At 39.3% G+C, this 24,811-nt stretch overlaps 1 protein-coding gene across 1 annotated transcript in view; it reads right to left on the reverse strand.

Moving 5' to 3' along the window:
- Window positions 1–240: 240 nt before the first annotated feature.
- The window catches only part of CCDC83 (coiled-coil domain containing 83), a 56,780-nt gene continuing 32,209 nt past the window's right edge, over window positions 241–24,811 (reverse strand). The window contains exons 5-10 of the mRNA XM_017510669.2: window positions 21,518–21,609; window positions 17,869–17,937; window positions 8,946–9,067; window positions 4,574–4,653; window positions 3,851–4,056; window positions 241–942 (exon numbers count right to left, since the gene is read on the reverse strand). Coding sequence (XP_017366158.1) covers window positions 781–942; window positions 3,851–4,056; window positions 4,574–4,653; window positions 8,946–9,067; window positions 17,869–17,937; window positions 21,518–21,609 — 731 coding nt within the window. The 3' untranslated portion in view covers window positions 241–780. The remainder of the gene's footprint in view (window positions 943–3,850; window positions 4,057–4,573; window positions 4,654–8,945; window positions 9,068–17,868; window positions 17,938–21,517; window positions 21,610–24,811) is intronic.

The raw sequence follows: 24,811 nt of genomic DNA on the forward strand, positions 1-24,811 counted from the left end.
CATATGTCATGGGAGGGACGTGGTGGGATGTAATTGAATCATTAGGGCAAGTTTTCCCATACTGTTCTTGAGGTGGTGAATAAGTCTCACAAGATCTGATGGTTTTACAAATGGGAGTTCCCCCACATAAGCTCTCTTTTGCCTGCCAACATGTACAATGTGACTTTGCTCCTCATTTGTCTTCTGCCATGATTGTGAGGCCTCCCTAGCCATGTGGAACTGTAAATTAAACCTCTTTCCTTTATAAATCACCCAGTCTCGAGTATGTCTTGATTAGCAGCATGAGAACAGACTAATACACAGGGTTAAACTAAGAAGAATTTACTTGAATTATAAACTGGGTGTCCATCACATTGAGCATCCTCAGAGGGAAAGATGTGTAGACAATGCTATGCAAACTCTAAGTTTTTCTTAGAAATATTTCTAATGGAACTATTTCATATTGGAATCGCAGATTAATCAGTGGCTTTGTGTGTGTGTGTGTGTGTGTGTGTGTGTGTGAAAAGGAATGTCAGAGACTACCTTGAACCCACTGTCATACTTCTGAATACTTCAATGTAGAAATACAAAGTGTGCTTCCATTGTGGTCACTCATACCATGCAAGTAAATGAATAGCTGAATACCTGGGACTTTGATTTTAAATGTAATTATGATCTTTAACAATAACTGCTGGTTTAAAAATGAGCCAAAGTGTAAGTAAAATGGGCAACAGATAATATACTTCAGTTCCCAAAGAATAGTTATAAGGAAAAGTTGTGTTTCCTTTGCATCTTTCAGCCTTAGAGAAAAGACTTCATCATCTTATAGGTGATGTGGCTTTCTGGGCTCCTGATATCTTCATAGGGTTTGACTGGAATTTCTTTCTCTTGAAAATGAATGGGCATTTTCTTGCTCTCCACACTCATAAGCTTCACTCCCAGGGGGCCCAAGTTTACATAATCCTATGGTAAACAGACACAAAAAAGAATAAGAGAAGTGATTCAGCAAATTATCACCTTTGATAGAGTAGGCTTTCTTTATTACAGCTGGCCTTTATCTGACAGACTTCATTGCCTACTAATTGCTTGATGCTGTATAACACAGGAAATATGAGAACCACTATAAATGGGAAAAAAACAAAACACTCGGTAAACTTATATACCCTGTGGGGCATACATAGTAGGCAAGATCTCCCAAAAAGCAGGCAGCAAGGCTGGCAAGCTTGTCTCATAGTGGGTTAATGGGGGAGGGATGCTGTCTATAGTTAGTGCCAAACTAACTATAGTCTGTGAAAGGAAAATAAAAACATGGGACCCCAATTCACTTTGCAAAAAGGAAAAAATTAAGCCGCAAGCTGAGTCATGTAAGCGACTGCCCTTCTTTTTGTTCGTAAGCAGATAGCTGCAGATAAAAGGTTTAATATATCCACAGGTAGCTACTCTACGTGCACCTGATCTTTTGTAAAGTGTGAGGTGAGTACATAATTGACTGTTCCCTACCTGCTCCTTTTCTCTTGCAGCATGTAGATGACCGTACCCTCCTGCTTTCCCCTCCAGCCCACTTTTTTCCTTTAAATACTGAAGGCCTCCAAGTCATCTTTGGAGAAAGGCACAGACCACACACTGCTTCTGTGATTTCATGTTTTTTTCTTCTAGGTATTGTCCTTAACATTGGCAAAATCAACTTCTAAATTGATTGAGACCTGTCTCAGATACCTTTTGGTTTACAAGTCTGAGCTGTCAAAAAACAGAAGTCTAACTGATAAGAAATCCCGTAGCCAACCCAAAACTGGGTGGACAAGAGTTCACACCCTACCCAATGTCCCTTCCTCTGGGAAGTCTCCCCTGTCATAACTCTTGCTTTTTAATTTGTTCTACACGACTCCTTAGCAAACCTTTTCCAAGTGTTCACTGTATGCCAGCCCTGTGTCAAGTTCTAGGGTGCAATGATAAGCTCACAGACTGATTGGGGACATAGGTACATATGGTCTGTTTACTCTCAAATGGTAGTTGTTGATTTTCTTACCTGTCTTCTACAAGTCTGTAAGTGATTTGGGGGTAAGGCTGCTGTATAGGCATCTTGGAGAGTTCATTTCTTGCTATTCTCTCCCTTAAAGGCGCAAGCATTTAACACGGACCTGGCATGTTGTGGGACTCTCAATAAATATTTATTTGAATTTAGAAGAATCAAAGAATGAAAAAGGAAGGTGATGTCTTATTTCTCAAAATATATATAATTCTATTTAGCTTTCAAAATATGCAGCTGTGATAAATGCAAGACAGGAGAAAAGTAAGTTGATGGAGATCTATCACATATTTCAGAATCACCGGGAGGAGGATTCTCAAGTAATAAACCATGGCCATGGCAGTTTGATGACATTGGAAACTTGCATGGAAGAAGGTCTTTCATTCAACCAAATGGTATGCAATTAGGGGATTTTGGAGACAACTGTCCACTAGCCTGAGATTATCATGATATCCAGGAGTCATGATTCTAAGATACTCTTGGAGGTGTTTCAGTGTTAGAGGAACTAGAACTTTAGTCTTTAAATCATCACTTGTTGGCAGCAGAATTGAATTGTAGTTAGTTAAAATGGTTTGTGTTGGTTTATTCAGTTTCTTCTGCTTTCTTACATCATTTTTTTCACTACCAGACTTTAAATTCTAGGAGAACTTTTAAAGTACCAAGAAGGAAAATAACAAGGGATGGCTGTGGGAGTAACTGGAATGGACTAGAAAGAAGTTTTAAAATTAAAAGGCTTAAAACTCAAGGTTTTAACGAATGGTATATGTGGCAATTTGTACTTTCCAAAGATAGCCTAATTCCTATCATATTCCAAGTGCTTCTTTTACAATGTGATGCTGACCTTCCTCCATCAAGATGCAGGAACTATGTTCCTTCCCCTTGGATGGAACTTTGTAACTGGATCAACCAGTAGAATATGATGGAAGTGACAGTGTATGATTTCCAAGGCTAAGACATACAAACTACTGCTTTCTTTCTTTTTTTTTTTTTTTTTGAGATGGAGTCTTATTCTGTCCCCCAGGCTGTATGCAGTGGTGCAGTCTCTGCTCACTGTAACCTCTGCCTCCCGGATCCAAGCGACTCTCCTGCCTCAGCCTGCCAACTATCTGGGATTACAGGCACACACCACCATGCCCAGCTAATTTTTGTGTTTTTCGTAGAGATGAGGTTTCACCATGTTGGCCAGGCTGGTCTTGAACTCCCGACCTCAGGTGACCCACCCACCTTAGCCTCCCAAAATGCTAGGATTACAGACATGAGCCACCACGGCCAAATTGCTGCTTTCATCTTGGTCTCTAGGATTGTTTGATCTGGGAAAAGACACACTATAACAAAGGAAATTCAAAACATCCTGTGGGGAGGCACATGTAAAGAAGAAGTGAGGCTCTCAGTTTAGCCAGCATCAACATGCCATGAATAAACCACCTTGGAAGTGAAGACACCTGCCCCAATCAAGCCTTCAGATGAGTGCAGACCTAGCCAACATATGGTTGCAACTGAGAGTCCACCAAGTGAGAACTGTTGAGTGGAGCCCTTCCTGAATTTCTAACCAACAGAGCCCTAAGAGAGAATACATAATTGTTGTTCTAAGCCACTAGGTTTTAGGGATTGTTATGTAGCATTAGATAGCTTACTTTGTATACTAGTAATGGAGGCCTATAAAGGAATATAGATAGCAAATTGGGCAAGAGTAGGAGTGAAAATAGTATTCAAATGAGAGATGTGAATGGTGGGTCAATTTTACTAATAATTGTAAATGGAATTTACGCTATGCATACATTAGGTTTTTCAATTAATAAAACAGCATTGTCTTGGTAGTCAAAGTTATGTTCTTATGAATCTTACCTTGAAATCCTTCTCATCCTCATATAGTAAGTACTTCACATCCGTGTCCCCAGACTCTGTGCATGAGCCTTCCTCTTCAGCTGTCTTCACATACTGGAGATCCGTGATGCTCGTTTCATGACTAAGAGGTAAGGTCCTGATCTCATCTGATGAGTGCATCATGTTTCCACTTTCTGCTTTGATGGGTTGCAGTTCTGACTTCTCTTCTTGGATGAATACAAAGGAATTAATTATGTAAGCATTTTTGATCAAATACAATACATACTTTGTCACATTTTTAATTGGATGGAACTTGGAGAATTGCAAATGTAGAATTTATGTGTTAAAGTAAGAGAGAGTCCCATTTGTAGAAATTCTAAGTTGTATTACTTTCTGTTAGCTAATAAGTTACAGTAATTATATGGGTGTCTATGTATATGTTGTCATTTTGGTTAGCTAAATAGGGCCCTAAACCTTGCCAGTGTAGACAACAGACCATCCCTCATCCCTTTTCGCCAGTATTTATTTAATTTACTGTGAAACATGGTGACCTTCATTTGAAAGTGGGACTACAGAGAGGAGATAGATTAGGACAAGCCCTGCAAGAGGAGAAATTTAGAGGAGCTGGCAGGTATCTACTCCCTGAATAGCTTTTGTATGTGGGCACCTGCTCACAATAGGTAAGTGTTTTTAAAATTGAAAACAAGAGTTTGAAAAAATATCACCATTGCAATAAAATAATACCTATATGTGTTTCTGGCAATTCCAAAGGCATTTCTTCAGGTGGCACTTCTAGTCCAGCAGCTTGGGTAAGATATAGTCGTCTAAAAGAACAAATAAGAAAACTGGTCTGTCAGTCAATATATATTGCATTGCATGCTTACTAGGGTGTATCTCTCTACTAGGTGCTAGAGAAATGAGACATAATTTCTACCCTGAGGAGCATAAAGCCCAGTAGGGTGGCAGGTAGCCTAACAGCATTTTAAAGTCACTGTATGTTAATTACCATGATGGGTAATTAGCACAGTGTGAGAATGCTGGGAGACAGAAGCAGCAGCACTTGAGTCAGCCTTAGGATGAAGGAAAGTTTTCCTGGATGAAACCTGAGCCTAGTCTTTGATATGGTTTAGCTGGGCCCCACCCAAATCCCATCTTAAACTCTAGTTCCCATAATCCTCACATGTTGTGGGAGGGACATACAGTCTTGAACCTGAAGGAGCTTGCCAGGGAAGAGCTAGGGGTGAGAGAAGGGTATTCCAAATAAGGGAATAACACAAAGTTCAAAAGATGAGCGTGAGCATGGTACCAGTCAGGTCATTGTAGTATTTCAGGTACGGAATGATAGTGGCCTGAAAGACATGGTTTTGAGATGAAGAGAGAAGGAGAAGGCGAGCAGTAGGAATCCAAGATGCCATCTAGGTCCTGGCTTTCACTTAGTGGTGTGCTTCAGCTACAAGCCCAGTGAATTGATGTCCACATACTGTTGTAGCTCTCTGTACATGGTTTAATTCTGTGCTTTCATTTTTAGAATGTAATTGAATCATGGGGGTGGTTACCTCCATGCTGTTCTCGTTTTAGTGCGTGAGTTGTCATGAGATCTGATGGTTTTATAGGGGGCTTTTCCCCAACCTTCGCTCTGCACTTCTTCCTGCTGCCATGTGAAGAAGGTTGTGTTTCCTTCCCCTTCTGCCATGATTCTAAGTTTCCTGAGGCCTCCCCAGCCTAGTGGAACTGTGAGTCAAACCTCTTTCCTTTCTAAATTATCCAGTCTCGGGCTGTTCTTTATAGCAGCGTGAGAATGGACTATACAGTCTTGAACCTGAAGGTGCTTGCCAGGGAAGAGCTAGGGGTGAGAGAAGGGTATTCCAAATAAGGGAATAACACAAAGTTCAAAAGATGAGCGTGAGCATGGTGCCAGTCAGGTCATTGTAGTATTTCAGGTGCGGAATGATAGTGGCCTGAAAGACATGGTTTTGAGATGAAGAGAGAAGGAGAAAGCGAGCAGTAGGAATCCAAGATGCCATCTAGGTCCTGGCTTTCACTTAGTGGTGTGCTTCAGCTGCAAGCCCAGTGAATTGATGTCCACATACTGTTGTAGCTCTCTGTACATGGTTTAATTCTGTGCTTTCATTTTTAGAATGTCCGTTGAATTTTCAGTCAGAAAATATAATGCCTTGAAAACTGTGTATGGCATTTCCATGAGGTTTACCTGAAGATAGCATGAAGTAATTGAACTCTTGCAAATGTGCAAACAAGCTTTCATGCTTGGAAGCTAAGCAACCAAAGTGAATCCCCTAAATTAGAGGCTGTTAGTTATTTAAAGAACATGAATAAAGTGTTATCCAGATGGTAATGGCTCCAGCAAACACTGTAACTACATGCAATATTTACACCTACGAAACCTAAAAACTTTAGTTACAGTAAGTTTAGTAAAAGTATCTTAGTAAAGGTAAGTTTCGCATGTAGCTGTGGTCTGCAGGGAGACATGTCTGAGGCTATATAATTCTTTTCTTTCCTAGTTTTACCATTGTGAACAATTAAGATCTTTCTAAAGGCCATAACCTTCAGGAATCTAGCTTTTTCTATTAATTGCTAGTTTGCTGTCATTTCTGTACTACTACAGGGTAGCAACACTTGATACTTAATGATTTGGAAAATAGTTTAAAAGATGTTATTGTGGTAAGCTAGTGTTAGATTTGTAGGTATTGACCCACTTAGCCTCAGCCATTTGGCGCTGGAGTCCCAGGCAGTCACCTCTGGCTGACAGTTGCCTCATTTGTTTGCCCCAGTGTGTCAAACAAATCCTATAACATTCTATGTGAGTTGCGATGGAAAAAAGTTTGAGTACCTTTACATAGGAAATTTGGTAACTCCATTAACCACAATATCCCATTCCTCATCCAACTTGGAAATAGAACGTCTTCTGTGTCCACTGGGGACTGTTCATGTCTATTTCTTATCATCCTACTAGTATTATACAAAACTTAATTCTCAACAAAGAGATGGAGGGGGCAGTTACCATAAAAATATAATATGTATAATATTTCTTTGGCTTGGAAATGGGTATAGTAAAAGCTCCTGAGTACTCTCAGGTTATCTTTCTGCATAAGAAGTCTAGTAGATAATTGAGGGGTTTCATATTTTCCTGTTTCTTTATGCAGTTCTTTCTAAAATGTCCAAAACAGTTGCCTCAAGGAGTTTACAATCTAGTAAAGAAGCAGACATTTAAAAAGTAATCAAAAGTTCAGGTTGCTGTGGAAGCGTATAGCAAGGACACATTTATCAGTTCCTATAAATGTCACCCATTGCTGTTTCTTTTCCCTTGAAAAGATTTTGATTTCATTTATTCCAACTCTGAAGCTAGACTAGGCACTCCATTCCTCTCAGTAAGGAAAACCAACCCCTAAAGCACTGATGAACAATGTGGATTTTACTGACTTTTGAGGGGAAGCGTGAGTATGAGGTTAAATTACATACTGCACACTAAACAACTAAATTAAAATCCCCATTAAAAGTTTCTTAATCTCCCATTCTGTTCTTGCCAACTCCCCACTGGCCAGTGAAATAATTCCCTTTTTTTTTTTAGAATTATTAGCACTTTACAACCACCATGTCAGAACAAATATACCAGACCAAGCTGATCCATGTAGAGACATGGGGCTGGCCGCTTAGAGAGTAGCTCTTTCCTTAAGTTTAGCCAGTTCAGAAAAGAGGGCAGTGGACAGCAGGTATAGCAGTAGTTAGAAGCCACACACCAGCAATGCCTGGCAGAGATTAGACATAATGCCAAAGGCATCAGCAGCAGCAGCAGATAATGAGGATTAGAGGTGGGACAGGAATGTAGCACTGGAGACCTGATAACAGAGAGGAGGGCTGGCAAAAGCAAGCATTGCCTACTGGGCGACAGTGAGCACCTACCCCCTATAGGCCCTCTAGGGCATCAGCTCAAAAGACTGGAAGTACAGGAGTTCAGTAATCAATCCTCATTCAGCCTTCCCTCATCTATATTGGTATCGACTCTATCTGAAGCACACAAATAATTATGCAAAGGGGGCAGATGGCCTCTTTCTCTATCCTGCCCCACCCAGCGTATCTTTTAATTTCTCTAATCTTGTATCTGACACCCATCATTTAGCCTGGCAAACAAAGAACCCATAACTTTTCTGTATCCACCTTTCTTGGAAAACGATAGAAAGTTTGTAAATAACAAATACATGATCATGTCTCAAATAGTAGTTTCCATGTCTCACAAACAATAGGATCTACTTGTGTGGAAAATTGTTCCTGGCTCTTCCACCAGGTTCAACTTAACATCTGCTTTAATGCCTAGACTAGACATTTCTCTCCTATACTTGCACACATTTGTGTGACTTCCCCCTCTTCCTAAACATACTACTATTTAGATTGTTTTTTTGTGTTGACTACTTGTCTAAATAATGAGTGCTATTTTGAATTTTAATTTTATATTCAAAGGCCCTAGGTTTCTGTCAAGCTTAAAAAAATTAAGACTTTTTTGTCAAATAAGGAAAACTTCTAACCGAAAATATAAAACTGTAAATACCACTTGGTTTCTTGTGTGCAAGAACAAATGTGACTTGGAATGCCAAGCTCTTTTCTTGGCCTATGGAGTAGTTCTGACTCTTTCAACCAAAAGAATTAATTCTAGAATCCACAGGAACCCAGATAAGCTCCACGAAACTTCGAGAAAGTGGATCAGCTAATCCTCTGTGCTAATGCTTTACCTCCTCCATATTCTGCCGTACTGTTATGTATTTATTTTCATGACCATTCCCCACGCTGGCCTGGAGGTTCCTGAAGGTTGGCAGTTATGATGTTCACGTTATGTGCTGGCTATTGTGACTACAGTGCATTGCAAAAAAAAAAAAAAAAAAAACACCAAGCAAAGTTTACACTGTACCAGTGATCAATAGTAATAATCCTATACCTTCATCATGACCATTTTGTATGTCCCTTTCTTTTTGGACTACTGCAATCTGGCTGGAGCATTGAAGAATTAAATCATCTTTTTTTTTTAATTTTAAAAACTACTTTTTACAGATACAAACGTTTACAAAATACTTTATATATATTACATATATATATAAATAATTTTCACCTGGGTATTTTGAGATCCACAAGTCTACAGTTGAATAATTGATCAATAAGCACCAAATTTTCTTCTTCCAGTTTATGAATAGCATTTTCTAATTCTTCAACTTCCTTTCTGTGAATTGCAACCTGTTCTCAGAGGAGAGAATGAATGTTGGTACTTACTGATTTAGTTCTATTAAGTTTTCTTTTCTTTTCTTTTCTTTCTTTGAGACAGAGTTTCACTTTTGTCACCCAGGCTGGAGTGCAGTGGTGCAATATCAGCTCACTGCAACCTCCACCTCCCGGGTTCAAGCGATTCTCCTGCTTCAGCCTCCTGAGTAGCCGGGATTACAGGCATGTGCCACCACGTCTAGCTAATTTTGTATTTTTAGTAGAGACAGGGTTTCTCCATGTTGGCCATGGTTGGTCTTGAACTTCTGACCTCAGGTGATCCACCCACCTCGGCCTCCCGAAGTACTAGGATTACAGGTGTGAGCCACCATGCCCAGCCAAGTTCTATTAAGTTTACTATAATAAACTCAACTTCTAAAAGTGCATTTGCCTGAGGGGAAGACCTATTATGTACTTTGTCCTTCCTCTCTAAAAAGGAATAGGTGGAAATCTTTTTTAGATCATCAGCAGAACTTGTCTGAATAGTTAGGTAGTTATTACAGAATAGTAGGAATTGTCCTTTTCTACCCTTCAAAAACACTGCTGGACTTATATATGAGTCAGAGACAGAGATAACTGAGAAAATATGGGTGATGAATTTAGCAATAGGGCATATTAGTAGCTAAGTTAGGATGTATCTAAGGGTAATTATAAACTATACAATGAAAACCAATAACACTGGAAAAATGCTATTTATCGATAGTTTTTTTAAAAGAGAAGCACAGGCCTAGCAGTCCTTCTGTCAGCCTCTGGAGTACAATGATGTTCTCCCCGAGTGCTAGGTAGTTCTGAGAACTGTTAGGTAGATGAAATATTGGCTGTCCTTTCGTTCATTTCATTCAGTTGTATTGTATGCCTATCATGTGGCAGAAATGATATTACACTTTGGGAACAAAGGATCAGCAATATGTAGTAACCTTCAAGGATCTTGTAGCCTAGTGGGAAAAATGGCGATGAAAACAGAAAATAGAATGATAATAACCAAAATGGAAGCCATCCAGGTGCTATGGGAGGAGAGAGGTTCACCTTACTTCTGTCAGTTGTTGGGGATAAGGGAGCATTAATAGAAGAGATGACAGCTAATCTGGATCCTGAAAGCTAAGCAGGGACTCCCTAGGCAGACATAGGAGGCTGTGCCCAGGCAGAAGAGAGCACATGTGCAAAGGCACGATCATTTTGATGCGGACAGATACAAAATAAGAATAGGGAGAAGCAAGAGAGGAACTGGAAAATTAAGGAAGAGCCAAATAATGCTAAAGAGTTTGGTTTTTATCCTGTTGGTGATAGAAGGTCATTGACAAACATAGCAAATTTAGTTGATGTTTACTGAAAAAATGGACTAACTTTGGTACATCAATTGGGCTTGTAAAAAAGAAGAAAAATAATGTGGTTAATTCAAATAGGAACAAATGTCCTGGTTCTGTTGATAGAGCTCTCATCTGTGGTGTATTTTGTTGAGAGGCTGAGACAGGACAATCACTTGAACTCGGTAAGTAGAGATCGCAGTGAGCTGACATCACGCCACTGCACTCCAGCCTGGGCAACAGAGTGAGAATCTGTGTCAGAAAAAAACAGTGTATTTTGATAACTTTTGTCCAAAAAGGGCTTGATAGTGGGAAGTGTATATAGAAGAACGTTACTAGATAGAACCTCCAAACCCATCTCTCCACCACCCAAAGCAGCATGAACTACACAGGTGCCGGATCAGAAGGCGCTAATGGGGATAGATCAGAACAATAGGAGAATTAGAAGCTAGAGCATAAAATAGAAAGAGGTAGGCTGGTAGGAATAATGGTAATATAAACTGGAGGAAGTAAGAAAAGTCCCAAGGGAATACGACGAAACAAAAAAGGCACAGGAATTTAGATTCAGTATCTCTTGTCAGGAGCTGCCAAGAGTGTAACTGAGATGGGTACTCAGAAGGAGATGACTAACATTTTCTGCTTTGTCACTGAGATTTAATTGTATTTTGGAATCTTAAGGCATTCAATATGTTACCACATGCATATCTCTATTACATCACCATTTATTATATGCGTGAATTCTTAGCAAATAACACAAAAAACAAAAATTAAAAAATAATTAGCTTGGTGTGGCAGTGTCCACCTGTAGTACCCACTACTTGGAAGACTGAGGCAGGAGGATCACTTGACTCCTGAAGTTCAGTGTTACAGTGAGCTATGATTGTACCACTATACTTCAGCCTGGGTGACAGAGTGAGACCCTTTCTCAAAAACAAAAACAAAAAAACCCCAAAGCATGAGACAATGAGACAGGGCTTGCCCTGTCACCCAGGCTGGAGTGTAGTGGTCCCATCCCAGCTTACTTCAACTTCAACCTCCTAGGGCTTGGGTGATCTCCTGCTTCAGCCTCCTGAGTAGTGGGAACTACAGGTGCGCCACCACACCTGGATAAATTTTTTTTTTTTTTTTTGGTATTTTTTGTAGAGATGGAATTTCGTCATGTTGCCCAGGTTGGTCTTAAACTCCTGGGCTTCAAGCAAGCTGCTTGCCTTGGCCTCCCAAAGTGCTGGGATTACAGGCGTGAGCCACCCAGCCATGAATTCTTTTTTATTTATTTATTTTTGCTCTGTCACCCAGGCTGGAATGCAGTGGCATGATCTCAGCTCACCACAGCCTCTGCCTCCTGGGTTCAAGCAATTCTCTTGCCTCAGCCTCACAGCACTTTCCATAGGCACCCGCCATGACACCCAGCTAATTAAAAAAAATTTTTTTTAGTAGAGATGGGGTTTTATCATGTTGGCCAGGCTGGTCTTGAGCTCCTGAACTCAAGTGATCAGCCCACCTTGGCCTCCCAAAGTGCTGGGATTATAGGCATGAGCCACCATGTCCAGCCATAAATTCTTTTTTTTGTTGTTGTTGTTGACATGGATAAAGCTGAACATAAATTCTTATTATGGCCAAGGTTCAGAGCTAGAGGTAGAAAAATGCAAGGGTGAATAAGGCATGGCTCCTTCCCTCAAGAGAACTTATAATCCAGCAATTAAAACCACAGATAATTATAATATAAACCAATACCATTGCCATGGAAAAGGCTCAAATATTGCTGGTGGCTTGAAGTTAGAAAGAAAGGCTATATTTAACTCATTAATAAGAACTACATGTAGCTGAAGTACATTCTCTCAAAAGGCAGTGAGCTTTGTTTCATAGATAGCATTTAAGCACAGGTTAGGTGGCTACTTTGTATGTAAAGGGTTCAAGTAGAAGGGTAGATTGGGCTAGATAAGCTTAAGGTACTGCTGTCCTCATAAGCCGGAAACAGACTACTAAGAAATAGAGTTCAGTGACTCTCTGTTACTTGCTAGAGAGAGCTCAAACTTCTCTGCATGGCGCACAATGTGGGCCACACCTCCTTCTCCATTAATTATGATAGATGTACCATACAATGTAAGATGTCAGTAAAAGAGAAAACTGGGTGTGGCATATAGGAGAACTCTCTTTGTATCCTTGTAATAATTCTGTAAATTTAAAACTTATTTTAAAGAAGCAGTCAAGGGCAAAACCCCTTTCATGCTCCCTGCCATCTCTGAACTGACTGGCAAGTCAGTCATTGAATGATTTTATGCAGAAGATTGACATGACCATGTTTTATTTATTTATTTTTAAATTTGATTTATTTTTTTGAGACAGAGTCTCACTGTGTTACCCAAGCTGGAGTGCAATCGCACAATCTTGGCTCACTGCAACCTCTGCCTCCTAGGCTCAAGCAATCCTCCTGCCTCAGCCTCCCAAGTAGCTGGAACTACATACAGGTTTATGTTTTAGAAAGATGACTCTGAGGCAGTGTGAAGGAGAAAGGGAAAGGTTCCATTCTAGGCAGGGAGGAAAACCAGATAAGACACAAGTGAAAGATCTGGGGGAGAGGTAATGAGGCCTGAACTAGGACGATGACAGAGAAGGAGAGGTGGTCAAAGTAGAAGTGATGGGACTTGGGTGATGGGACTCTGAATGTGAGAAGTGAAAAGAACATTTCTAAAATAGTTGGCACTTCAGCCAGGGGTGGTAGCTCACCGCCTGTAATCCTAGCACTTTTGGAGGCTGAGGCTGGTGGATCACTTGAGGTCAGGAGTTCGAGACTTGCCTGGCCAACATGGTGAAAACCCGTCTGTACTAAAAATACCAAAAAAATTAGACGTGGCATGGTGGCATGTGCCTGTAATCCCTGGAACTACATTTTTATTTCCCTGCCAAATGTTTTCACAAGAAGTGTTTAAACTTGGGAGATGGAGGTTGCAGCGGGGCCGAGATCATGTCACTGCATTCCCGCCTGGGCGACAGAGTGAGACTCTGTCTCAAAAGTAAATAAATAAATTTAAAAAATAAAAATAAAATAGTTAGCACTTGAACAACACATGCAGGTTTTTTTTTTTTTTTTTTTTTTTTTTTTTAGATGGGGGTTTCACTCTGCCACCCAGGCTGAAGTGTAGTGGCACAATCTAGGCTCACTGCAACCTCCTGGGCTCAAGCGACTCTCTTGCCTCAGCCTCCTGAGTAGCTGGGATTACAGGTGCCCACCACCATGCCTGGCTAATTTTTGTATTTTTAGTAGAGATGGGGTTTCACTATGTTGGTCGGGCTGGTCTCAAACTCCTGACCTCAAGCGATCCATCTGCTTCAGCCTACCAAAGTGCTGGGATTACAGGTGGGAGCCACCATATTCAGCCAACATGCAGGTTTTTTTCAACCAAACACAGATAAAAAATGCAGTATTCCTGGGGTGCAAAACTCATATATACAGAGATATATATCATAAACATGCTATAACCCATGCTACATTCCATAACCTATGCTATAAACATGGGTTCTGCAGGGCTGACTGCCGGATTTGAGTGAGCTTGGATTTTGGTGTAAGTGGGAGTTCTAGGACAAATCCCTTGAGTATAAACAGGTGTGACTTAACTCCCAAGTTTCTGGCTTAGGTGACTGGATAATGGTGGCATTCTTAAGTGGGACAGACAAAGTAGGAGAGGAGGCAGTTTTGGGAAAAAGGGAAGATGCAGTCAATTTAGGAGTTTGAGAAGTCTGTGGTGCAATTAGGTGGTTTCACAGCTGGTTGTCGAATATGTGAGTTTAGAGCCTGGGATTGAGAACACTTTCAACTTGGAAAGGATACTTTCTAGGCCCGCAACACAATTATCATCCTCAGACACTTCTTCCCTGGTATTCTGGGAAGTACACTATTTCCTGTTTTTCTCTTCATCAGTTTACTTTCTTGTTTTGCTGAAGTATGTGGTTAAGTAAATTCCTGAGAAAGCATGCGAAGCATTCTGAGCCTTTGCATTTCTGAAAATAGCTTTATTTGTCCTTAATCTAGTTTAGCTGAGTATAGAACTCCAAGTTAAAAATAATTTTTCATCTGAACTTTGCTATTGAAAAATCAAATGTCAGTTTGGGTCTTATTCCTTTGTAGTTAACTTCACTCCCAACCCTACCTGCTTCTGCCAGAAACTTTTAGGATTTTCCCTTTGTTCTTGGTGTTCTGAAAATTCATGTCCTTTTCAGAGCCCTGAAATTTCTTCTGTTATTTCATTGATGATTTCCTTCCCTCTTTTTTCCCTCTCTTTCTTTTTTCTTTTTTTGAGACTCTCTGTCACCCAGACAGGAGTGCAATGGTGTGATCATAGCTCACTGAAGCCTTGACCTCCTGGGCTCAAGTGATACTCCCACTTCAGCCTCCTGAGTAGCTGGGACCACAGCTATTTATTTTTTGTAGAGCTGAGGTCCTGCTATGTTGCTGAGTCTGGTCTTGAATGCCTGGGCTCAAGCAATCCTCTCGCCTCAGCTTCCCAAAGTGTTAGAATTAAAGGAGTGAGCCACTCCACTGGCTCCTATTCTTTCTTTCTGAAATTACTATATATTAGTTGGATATTGTACATCTTACATTAGTACTCTGTGTTTCTTATTTCTCTTCTTCCTTTTTTGTTTGTATTGTGGTCTTCCCTGTTTTGAGAGTTGATCTCTGTTCTGTATTTTATTTTATTTTTGAGACGGAGTGCCAGTCTGTTGCCCAGGCTGGAGTGCAGTGGCTCGATCACAGCTGACTGCAGCTTCAAACTGCTGAGCTCAAGCAGTCCTCCCACCTCGGCCACCTGGGTATTTGGGACTACAGGCACTCACCACCATGCCTGGTTAACGTTTCTGTTTTTTTACAGATGGGGTTTCACTATGTTGTCCAAGCTGGTCTCAAACTCCTGGGCAATCCTCCTGCGTTGGCCTCCCAAAGTACTGGAATTACAGGCATGGACCACCATGCCTGGTCTGTTTCCTATTTTATATTTGATTTTTGTTCTGAAAGCATCTTGTTTTATAAATAAAATGCCTTCTACAATTGAAAAAAATATATATATATATTTTTTCTCTATATCTATATATCTATATATGTGTGTCTATGTGTATATATATACATAGAGAGAGAGATTGTATATATATATATATGTATATATATATGGAGAGAGAGAGAGAGATAATTTCACCATGTTGCCTAGGTTGGTCTCAAACTCTTGCAGTCAAGTGATCTGCCTGCATTGGTCTCCCAAAGTGCTAGGATTATAGGTGTGAGCCACTGCACCTGGCCAGATTTTTTTTTTTTTTTTTGCTCCTATATGTCCTTCAAGGCTCATCCTAACCATCAACCTTCATTTGTTTGTTTTATTTTGTTGTAGTTGGTGTTTTTATTTTTTTTTTTTTTTTTTGAGACAGGATTTCACTCTCTCTCCCAGGCTGGAGTGCATTGACAGGATCTTGGCTCACTGCAACCTCCGCCTCCCAGGCTCAAGCGAGTCTCGTACTTCAGCCTGCCAAGTAGCTGGGAGTAACTATAGGCGTGTGCCACCTTGCCTGGGCTAACTTTTGTATTTTTAGTAGAGACGGAGTTTCGCCATGTTGGCTAGGCTGGTCGTGAACTCCTGGTCTCAAGTGATCTGCCCGCGTCAGCCTCCCAAAGTGCTGGGATTACAGGTGTGAGCCGCCAGGCCTGGCCAGGTATTTTTGGTTATACTAATAAAAGACCTTCATAGTTACCTAAATTTTTTTCCATTTCTTCTACAGTTTTTGTTGTCATTGTTTACTCTTTATTTTGTTGTTATTAGTTCACTTGGTCTTTGTCTTCTGTTGTGCTAAATTTACTCAAATGCTTGGTGGTCCTTAGATGTCTATTTATATTTAAGAAAAGTCTGGAGAATGGCATGGATTTTCCCCACCACTGTATAAATAGGTCTGTTTTCATATCAAATTTTTCCTCTGAATGGGAATGTGGACTGGAGACTGTTTGTGGTATAGCAGGAGGTGTGAAATGGCAAATCCCAAAGGATGGGAAGGCAGGAGTGGGGTATTAGGTTGTGGCTTCCTAAATGCCAACATAGGAAGGATTTTCTGTGGGGAACAGAAACATCTAATGTCTACACTAGAAACCTTGGCCTTTATCTGATAATTTGTTTAGTGTTCTCAGAGGACAGTTATCAGGCTGTTAGTTCAGGACTAAGCACTTTGGTGGTATGTGAGGGAAATAGTAGAGGGTGATGGTGCATGCTTACTGATATAGATGTTCCCTGTTCAGACATCAAGTACTCCTCTTATTTTCTGCTCCAGTTCTCATTTCCACCATCTATAGCACATACAGACTCTGAGTAAAAGAATCTCCTAGGTTTCCGAAAACGCATTGAGTTTTGCACATCCTCTGTAGTTCTCTTGTAACATCTGGCCCAAGTCATAGCTTCCTGTTTCATCCAACAACATACCCACACATCTGCTTTTTGTCTTTCAGAAGATTTCTGACATCTCACCTGCTAGTTAACTCTTCTTGTTCCCTTTGTGGATGATTTCCTTTTTATTTTTTTTGTAATTTTTACAATTGTATTTCAATGGGCCCTCAGGAGAGGTAGGATGCAGCCTACCATCTTGAACTACAGTAAACAGTTCACAAAGGTTTTAACCTAGCTGCTTCTTTCACCTATGATCTAAGCTATTTATTTGATTAATCCCTTCAGTGAGTATATCTATATTCCATGACATTCATTCATTCAATAACTAATGAGCACAGATTATTTATCAGGTGCCATGGATATATAGTTGAAAAGATATACCCTGCTCTTTGTATTAATGAGACAGATACATAAATAGACAACTTCAACATATTTTAGCAAGAGTTACAATAAAGCAAGAAAACGCTGGAGAAGGAGCACCCAGTATTTCCTGGGGGGATTACAGAATGATTCACAAGGAAGTTGATAATCAAAGTCCATGCCTGAAGATGAGTTGGAGTTTTCTAGACAGATGAAGGTAAGGGCAGAGGACTGGCATGTACAATCTAAGGAAAACAGTATAGTACCTCATCATAAAGAATTATCTGGTTCAAATGTCAGTGGTACAGACCAAAGGAGGCCATGTCATTCAAAAGAGGCAACTTAACCCAGCAGAGAATGAGCTTAGAATGGTCCTTTAGCCTTGCGCCATCACTCAGGAGGAAGTAGGCTCATGAGGGAGACCAAATCAAGTTTTAGGACATAAAGAAACTTTGCACATTTGAGTTTACTGTGTGAATCGTAAACCTCAACATTTTTTCTGGTTATTACTGAGATTATTTATGATATTTGTTGAGTAACAGCTTATAGTAAGATGAGGACTCCACTTGAATTTTATTTTGTCTCAGTCAGTCATGGTACCATGCTTTTCCCATGACTTCAGTTCATAATTAAAAGTCATTTCCAGTTCAAAAAAATGAGAATGAAGGGATTGTTTGTTTTCGTAAATTCCACTTACCTCTTTTTTGAGCCAGTCATTCTCCCAGATCTCTAGATAACTGCCCTTGTCAATGAGCTTTACAGCATTCTAAAAGAGAGTTTCTGGATTAAGGAAGAGTTGTCACATGCTGATTCACAATTTTAGCAACAGTGATGTACAGTTTACCTGATCATTCATTTTAGATTGTGTCTGCAATTACTTTAGGAACATACTTAAGAACTTTTGATTTGGTTGTTCAATCTTTACTATCCTATTATATTGCTTTTGCTGATTTACACTGTCAATTACAGGTGATTTGGAGAACTGGACAATGTGTAACTGACTATTAAGTTGACCTCCATTGTGACTGAATCTGACTGCCATGGTGAAATCATGTTTCATAATTAAGATGGTTAAACTGCAGTCATCAAACATTCTTTAAGTTTGTAGTCACAGATGTAATCCAACATATAGCAAAAGCACGAACAGATTACTGTCTTTTTAATTTGAAAAAATTTTGCATGTCATTAATCACAACATGCGTATTTGTAAATCTAACAGCAAGTAGTTTCAGGGTAGCAGGCTAGATAGTCTCCTGAAGAAAGGCATTTCAGATAGAGAAGACAAAAGTCTTACTTTATCAGTAGGGTTATAAAATATAAATTTATTTTCAATTATGTGGATATTGAAAAGAATTTTATAATGAATAACTAACTGTATTTCTCTGTGAGATGCTTTTATATGGATACCATGGTACAAATTCAGTATTTAGTAACTGAAGGCCACAACTAAAAGAAGAGAAATTAAGAAAAATATTCTAGATCATAAACATGAACAGAAATGATTTAAAAGTATGTTAAGGGCAAATTTTACCTTTAAAGTATTTTATGTTTTTTGAGATGGAGTCTCACTCTTTCACCCAGGCTAGAATGCAGTGGTGTGATCTTGCCTCAGTGCAATCTCTGCTCCTGGATTCAAGGGATTTTTCTGCCTCAGCCTCTGGTGTAGCTGAGATTACAGGCACCTGCCAGCACACCTGGCTAATTTTTCTATTTTTAGTAGAGATGGAGTTTCACCATGTTGGCCAGGCTGGTCTTGAATTCCTGACCTCAAGTGATCCACCCACCTTGGCCTCACAAAGTGCTGGGAGTACAGGTGTGAGCCACTGCACCCAGCTCTATTAAAGTCTTTAAGAGTTGAAAGACTTGCCATAAAAATATTGCTTTAAGTCATGCTTATTAAATTACAAGTGGACCTATATTTCTTAGGAACCAGGGACTTTTGTACTCCAGTTACAGCTAATAATTCTAGTTTCTTCCAACACAGAATTTCATTTGGACAAAAGCAAGAAGTAGCTCCTAACTGAAGTTAATTTGCTAATGGCTGTATTCACTAAGAGTGGATGATGATTTCAACCTTAGTTACACATTTGAATCTCCTGGAAGCTTAGAAAAGTCCAGAAGCCCACACAACATCCCAGGGCAATATATCAGCCTTCGCTAAGGGTGAGATACAGGTATCACCTGGGTTAAAAAAAGTTTCTCAGGTGACTCCAATGTGCATCTAAGGTTGCAAAGCACTGGATTATAGGATATTGAACTGTATGATAAAATAGCCAGCTAAAATGAGGAAAAGTCATTCAAGCATGTGAGTGTTTGGCATTCTGTGGAGAAAAGAAAATGGTATAGTTTAGTGATTAGGAGCAATGATCTGAAGGAGTCCTTCTAAAATGAATCTCAATCTTCCCACTTGCTCTGGGCAAGTCATAAAACTGTTCTGTGCTCCAGGTCTCCTCATTAGCAAGTCTCTACAGTTTACTGGATTGCTGAGAGACTTAAATGTGAAATGCTTGAAAGAGTATTTAGAATAATCCCCATGATATATACTTTAAGTCATATGCTTATTCGGCCTATATGTCCACTTTTAATCATCTTAACTATGGTCAGATTACTTAATGGTTGATTTCACCATGTGAGTGAGTCAGATTCACTTACAAAGTGGCTGAATTGCATGAGCAAATAAATTGGCGATCAGTTGTCCAAAACCTTCTGTATTTGTGTAAATTAGTAAAAATAATGCAATAAAAGAGTAAGAATACAAGGACAACTGAACCAACAAATAATAGCAACTGAAATTCAGTAAGGAACCTTTTTGAGAAAATAACAGATGTTTATGATTCTGAGAAAAGAATGTCCCAGATGAACAGACAGTCTCAGTGGGGGATCTCACCGATTTTGAAGATAGTTTCAAGAGAGGTCAAGATTGAAAAAAAAAAAAAAAAAAAAAAAAAAGTCAGATATTTTATGTAAAACAAAGGAATTATAGAACATATAAGGTTGAAAATTATGCCTCAAAAAATGCTTTATATCCCCAATTTTTAAAGTGCCAGCAATGTAGAATATACTCTCTTTGGTTTGTATAAATAAGAAAGTACTTTCTATATAAATTATATTTCATTGTATAATTCATTTAAAACTTTTAATATTTTGGTACAACCATTATTACAGTTTGAGCATCCAAAATCTGAGAATGTGAAATATAAAATGCAATGAACATTTTCTTTGACCATCACGTTGGCACTCAAAAAGTTTCAGACTGTGGTGAATTTCGGATTTTTTTTTTTTGTTTTGGAGACAAGGTCTTACTTTGTTGTCTAGGCTGGAGTGCAGTGGTGCAAATATGGCTAACTGCAGCCTAGACCTCCTGGGCTCAAGCAGTCCTCTTGCCTCAGCACCCCAAATAGCTGGGACTACAGGCACACACCACCACTTCCAGCTAATTTTTGTATTTTTGGTAGAGACAGGGTTTCACCCTATTGCCCAAGCTGGGCTCAAACTCCTGTGTTCAAGCAGTCTACCCACCTTGGCCTCCCAAAGTACTGGGATTGCAGGAGTAAGTCACTGCACCCAGTGCAGACTTCTTTGGATTTTGGATTTTGGGATTTGAGGTGCTCAACTGCTATAATGCAAATATTCCAAAATCTGAAAAAATAAAAAATCTGAAACGTGTCAGATAAGGGATACTCAACCTATATTCCTTATACTTAAAAAAATCTGATTAATAATTGAGTGATCAGCCAAGCATGGTGGCACATGCCTGTAGTCCCCAGATACTCAGGAGGCTGAGGTGACAGGATTGCTTGAGCCCAAGAGGTGAAGTCTGCAGCGAGCTGTGACTGCCACTGCACTCCAGCCTGGGCAAGAGAGCAAGATCCTGTCTCAAAAAAAAAAAAAAAAAAGAAAAGAAAAAGAAAAAATTCACTGAGCTCTTGCTTCTTGTGAGACATTATGGTACTTAAATAATCTCATTTAATGGTCGCACTGTTTCTTTAAGTTATATACCAGTATTATTTTCCATTTTATAGGTTAGGAAGCAGAAGCCCCGAAAAACTAAACAACGAATTCATTATGCAGCCAGTAAGTGTAGAACAGTGGTTTAAACCAAACTGTCTGCCTTCAGAATCCATGTTCTTAGGTTTGGATATATAAGAAAGTACTTTTTAGACAGATTATATTTTATTTTATAATTCATTCAAAACTTGTTTTAATATTTGTTACAGCCATTATTACAGGCTGAGCATCCCAAATCTGAGAATATACCCAAAGTTCTTAAGCACTATAATATACTTAAAGAAAATACAGGGGGAAAATGTTTGTTTTGTACTGTTTTTAAGAAAATTGAATTATACCTGTGTAGCCCATTCCTTCTTTTGGTCCAGTTGCAACAAAGTTTCTTTGATTATTTTCTTTCTAGCATCTTCCAGAGTGACTTTATAGTGTTCTTAAAAAAAAAAAAAAAAAGAAAAGAAAAAATTAAAAGCCTTATCAAGGCTGATTCTAGGTAAAACTATGATGTCAGCAAATTTTATTTTCCATCATTCTCACTTCTCCTTTCTACACATTTTTTTTTCTGAATTTTCAGGGTATATTTTTACTGACAAATCTAGTTCCTCCAATTAAAAGACATACTCTAATAATTTACTAATACCTTAATGTGAATTAGTTTAAGATCTCTTACACAAGAACATTTGTATTTTCAAAGGACTATCTCTCCAAAGGCAGAATTTCAAACAGTTCAGCATTTGTGTGGCAGTCTACCCTTCATATCACACAACTTACTACTCCACAACAAAAATATGAAGACTTTATTATCTGTTCAAGTAGCTTTCTGTCTATCTGACTCCATCTAACTAGATTTCCACTATTCTTGGCATGTGTTTCCTGGGGTAGGAAAGAATGAGGAGAGGAGAGTAGATAGGGAGTAAGGGGCTGGGAAAGTTGACAGACCTGGTTGTAAGTTAGGCTCGGGCAAGAAAGAAAGACAGAAAGAAGCACAGGATTCTCTGTCCTTTCCAGATTTTCTCATGCTCACAAATGTCATTATTGAGAAAGCAAAGAATCATAAAATTTTAGGCCATGAAAGATGTTTAGAGATCATGTAATCAACATCCCTTCTTAAGGACAATGTGACACTGTGATAGCAAGGCTGCTTTAAAGAATGGAGAATAAAAAGCTGGACAAATGAGTCTAATTTGTTCATTCTTGTTTTCAAAAAATAACTATCAAGACCTTTCTGTATGCCAAACAGTGTATATACCCTGCAAATATTGCTGATTAAGACAGAAAAAAACCCTGTCCTTGTGATATGTACATTCTAATAGGGAAGCCAGATCATAAACAAGTAAACAGGTAAATAAATAATATTTCAGGCAGTGATGTGTGTGAGGAAGGAAAACTAAAATTCTCTATTTTAGTTCGAGTGATCAGAGAAACATTTTTGAGGAGGTAACATTCAGGCATTGACTAAGGTAGCAGTGTGAAAAATGAGGAAATTGTACTACAAACGAGTTAATCTGAGAATAATCAAGGTTAATTGTGTTTTATTAGAAGTTCTGTGTTATATATTCCCATTAGTTGTGCTTTATTTATATAACAGGACGATTATTTGGAAATCAGGAAGTATTTTCCCATACAAGTGATGCTGAAAAATCATGGCTGCTAGATTTCTGGAGAGGCCCAGAGGCTTACTTCACTTATTCTATAATTAAACAACAGTATTGTACTAACAGTGCTACAGAACCTTATTTCCATTGAGGACAGCAGTCCTCAACCTTTTTTGCATGAGAAACTGGTTTCGTGGAAAACAGTTTTTCCACAGACTAAGTGGGAAAGGAGGATGGTTTGGGGATAATTCAAGTGCATTACATTTATTGTGTACTTTATTTCTATTATTATTACATTTTAATATATAATGAAATAATTATACAACTCACCATAATATAGAATCATTGTGAACCCTGAGCTTGTTTTCCTGTAACTAAATGGTCCCATCTTGGGGTGATGGGAGACAGTGACAGATCATTAGATGTTAGATTCTGACATGGAGCATGCAACCTAGATCCCTCACATGTGTAGTTCACAGTAGGGTTTGTACTCCTAAGAGAATCTAATGTCGGTGCTGTTGGACAGCAGGCGGAGCTCAGGTGGTAATGCAAGTGATGGGAAGCGGCTGTAAATACAGGTGAAGCTTCACTTGCTTACCCACCATTCGCCTCCTGCTGTGTGGCCTGGTTCCTAACAGGCCACAGACTGATCTTGGTCTGTGGCTTGGCGGGATTGAGGACCTCTGATTTAGGAAATTGTTTCAAAGGGAAAATTTTCTTCACAGACCAAATCAGCCAAAGAAGAACCCTCAGGGATCTTATGCTATAAAGAAGGAGATCTGCAGGTCTGGTCTTTCAGTTGACCAGGAACCCAACTAAGGTGGCTACCACCAGAACTCAGGGGCCAGAGAGCTGGGAAGAGTTATTCAACCCTTATCTAGATTGAAAACGCTGAGAGCAGAAACTAAAAACTTCTCTTCCATATCTTTCCATTACTGTATCCCTGGGACACAACATATGCCAAAAAGTATTTTGAAGAAAATAAAAATTGGCAAACTGCAAGTCTTTGGTGGGCAGTGATCTGAGGCTTCAGCACCAGAAAACAAATACTGGCTCTTCCCCTTCTCTGGCAGCTTTGGTGGGGAGGGGAAGAAGGGGTAGAGAGAAAGAAAGGGAGAGTTCTCCCAACTTGTGGGGTGGCCAGAAAAGGCGGTCAGGGGAGGGCAGCTTCTGCCTCTAATAGAGATGGACTAGAGTGAGGCAGTGGTTCATAAGCAAGAAGTTTGTTAAGTTTTTGGAGTTTGTCTACTTTGACATCTAGAGAATAAGAAATGGAAGTTTTTATTATTCTAACCTACATATTTCCATTTACATAGCCTGGATTTTTCTTATTTATTTGAAGTAATCTTGTAAATATTTTGATCCTTCCAAACTAATTTCTGATGGAATTTCTTTTTTCAGTTTACAACCTAGCCCATCAGCTTAATGTTGGTTATTTATTTGAACTTCTACCCAACAAAACACAATAATCGATCTAAAAGTTGCAATGGATCAGGAGCATAATGGATTTTAGTTTCTGAAAGAAACCATAAAACCTGGAGCTTGATAACATGAAATATTAATTCTTTGCTGTAAATAATTTAAAAATACATTATCAAATATACTCTGACTAAAGATGTAGCTTTCTCTATTGCCTTATTAATACTGAACAAGCAATATTCACATTCGACTCTCTTCCAACTTCCATATAAAATTGTACAGACCATTTTTGTTCTTAAAAGTGCAGTACCCATCACAAGGGTGAATGCCTCATTGTTATCTTTTGTGGTTCAGATCATGCTTCTGGTAACAACAATTAACCATTTCTTGGTGAATGCAGCCAAAGAAAGTGGGAGCATATAAAAGTCTCCTCATTAAAGCTCGAGACACTGCAAGTGGGAGCTTGAGAGATAAGGACTGTGCAGAAGACTCCTTGCTTCTCGACACCCCATCTAATGGGGTCCCTTTTCAGAAGCTGACCCCACCTCAAAGTGTACTGGCTAAAGCTTGCTTTGCACTGTTCCGCCTTCCCTGTTGTATATGGCTCTGCTTTGGTTTACT

This window comes from Cebus imitator, unplaced genomic scaffold (genome assembly GCF_001604975.1).
Source record: "Cebus imitator isolate Cc_AM_T3 unplaced genomic scaffold, Cebus_imitator-1.0 Scaffold442, whole genome shotgun sequence".
Lineage (NCBI taxonomy): Eukaryota > Metazoa > Chordata > Mammalia > Primates > Cebidae > Cebus > Cebus imitator.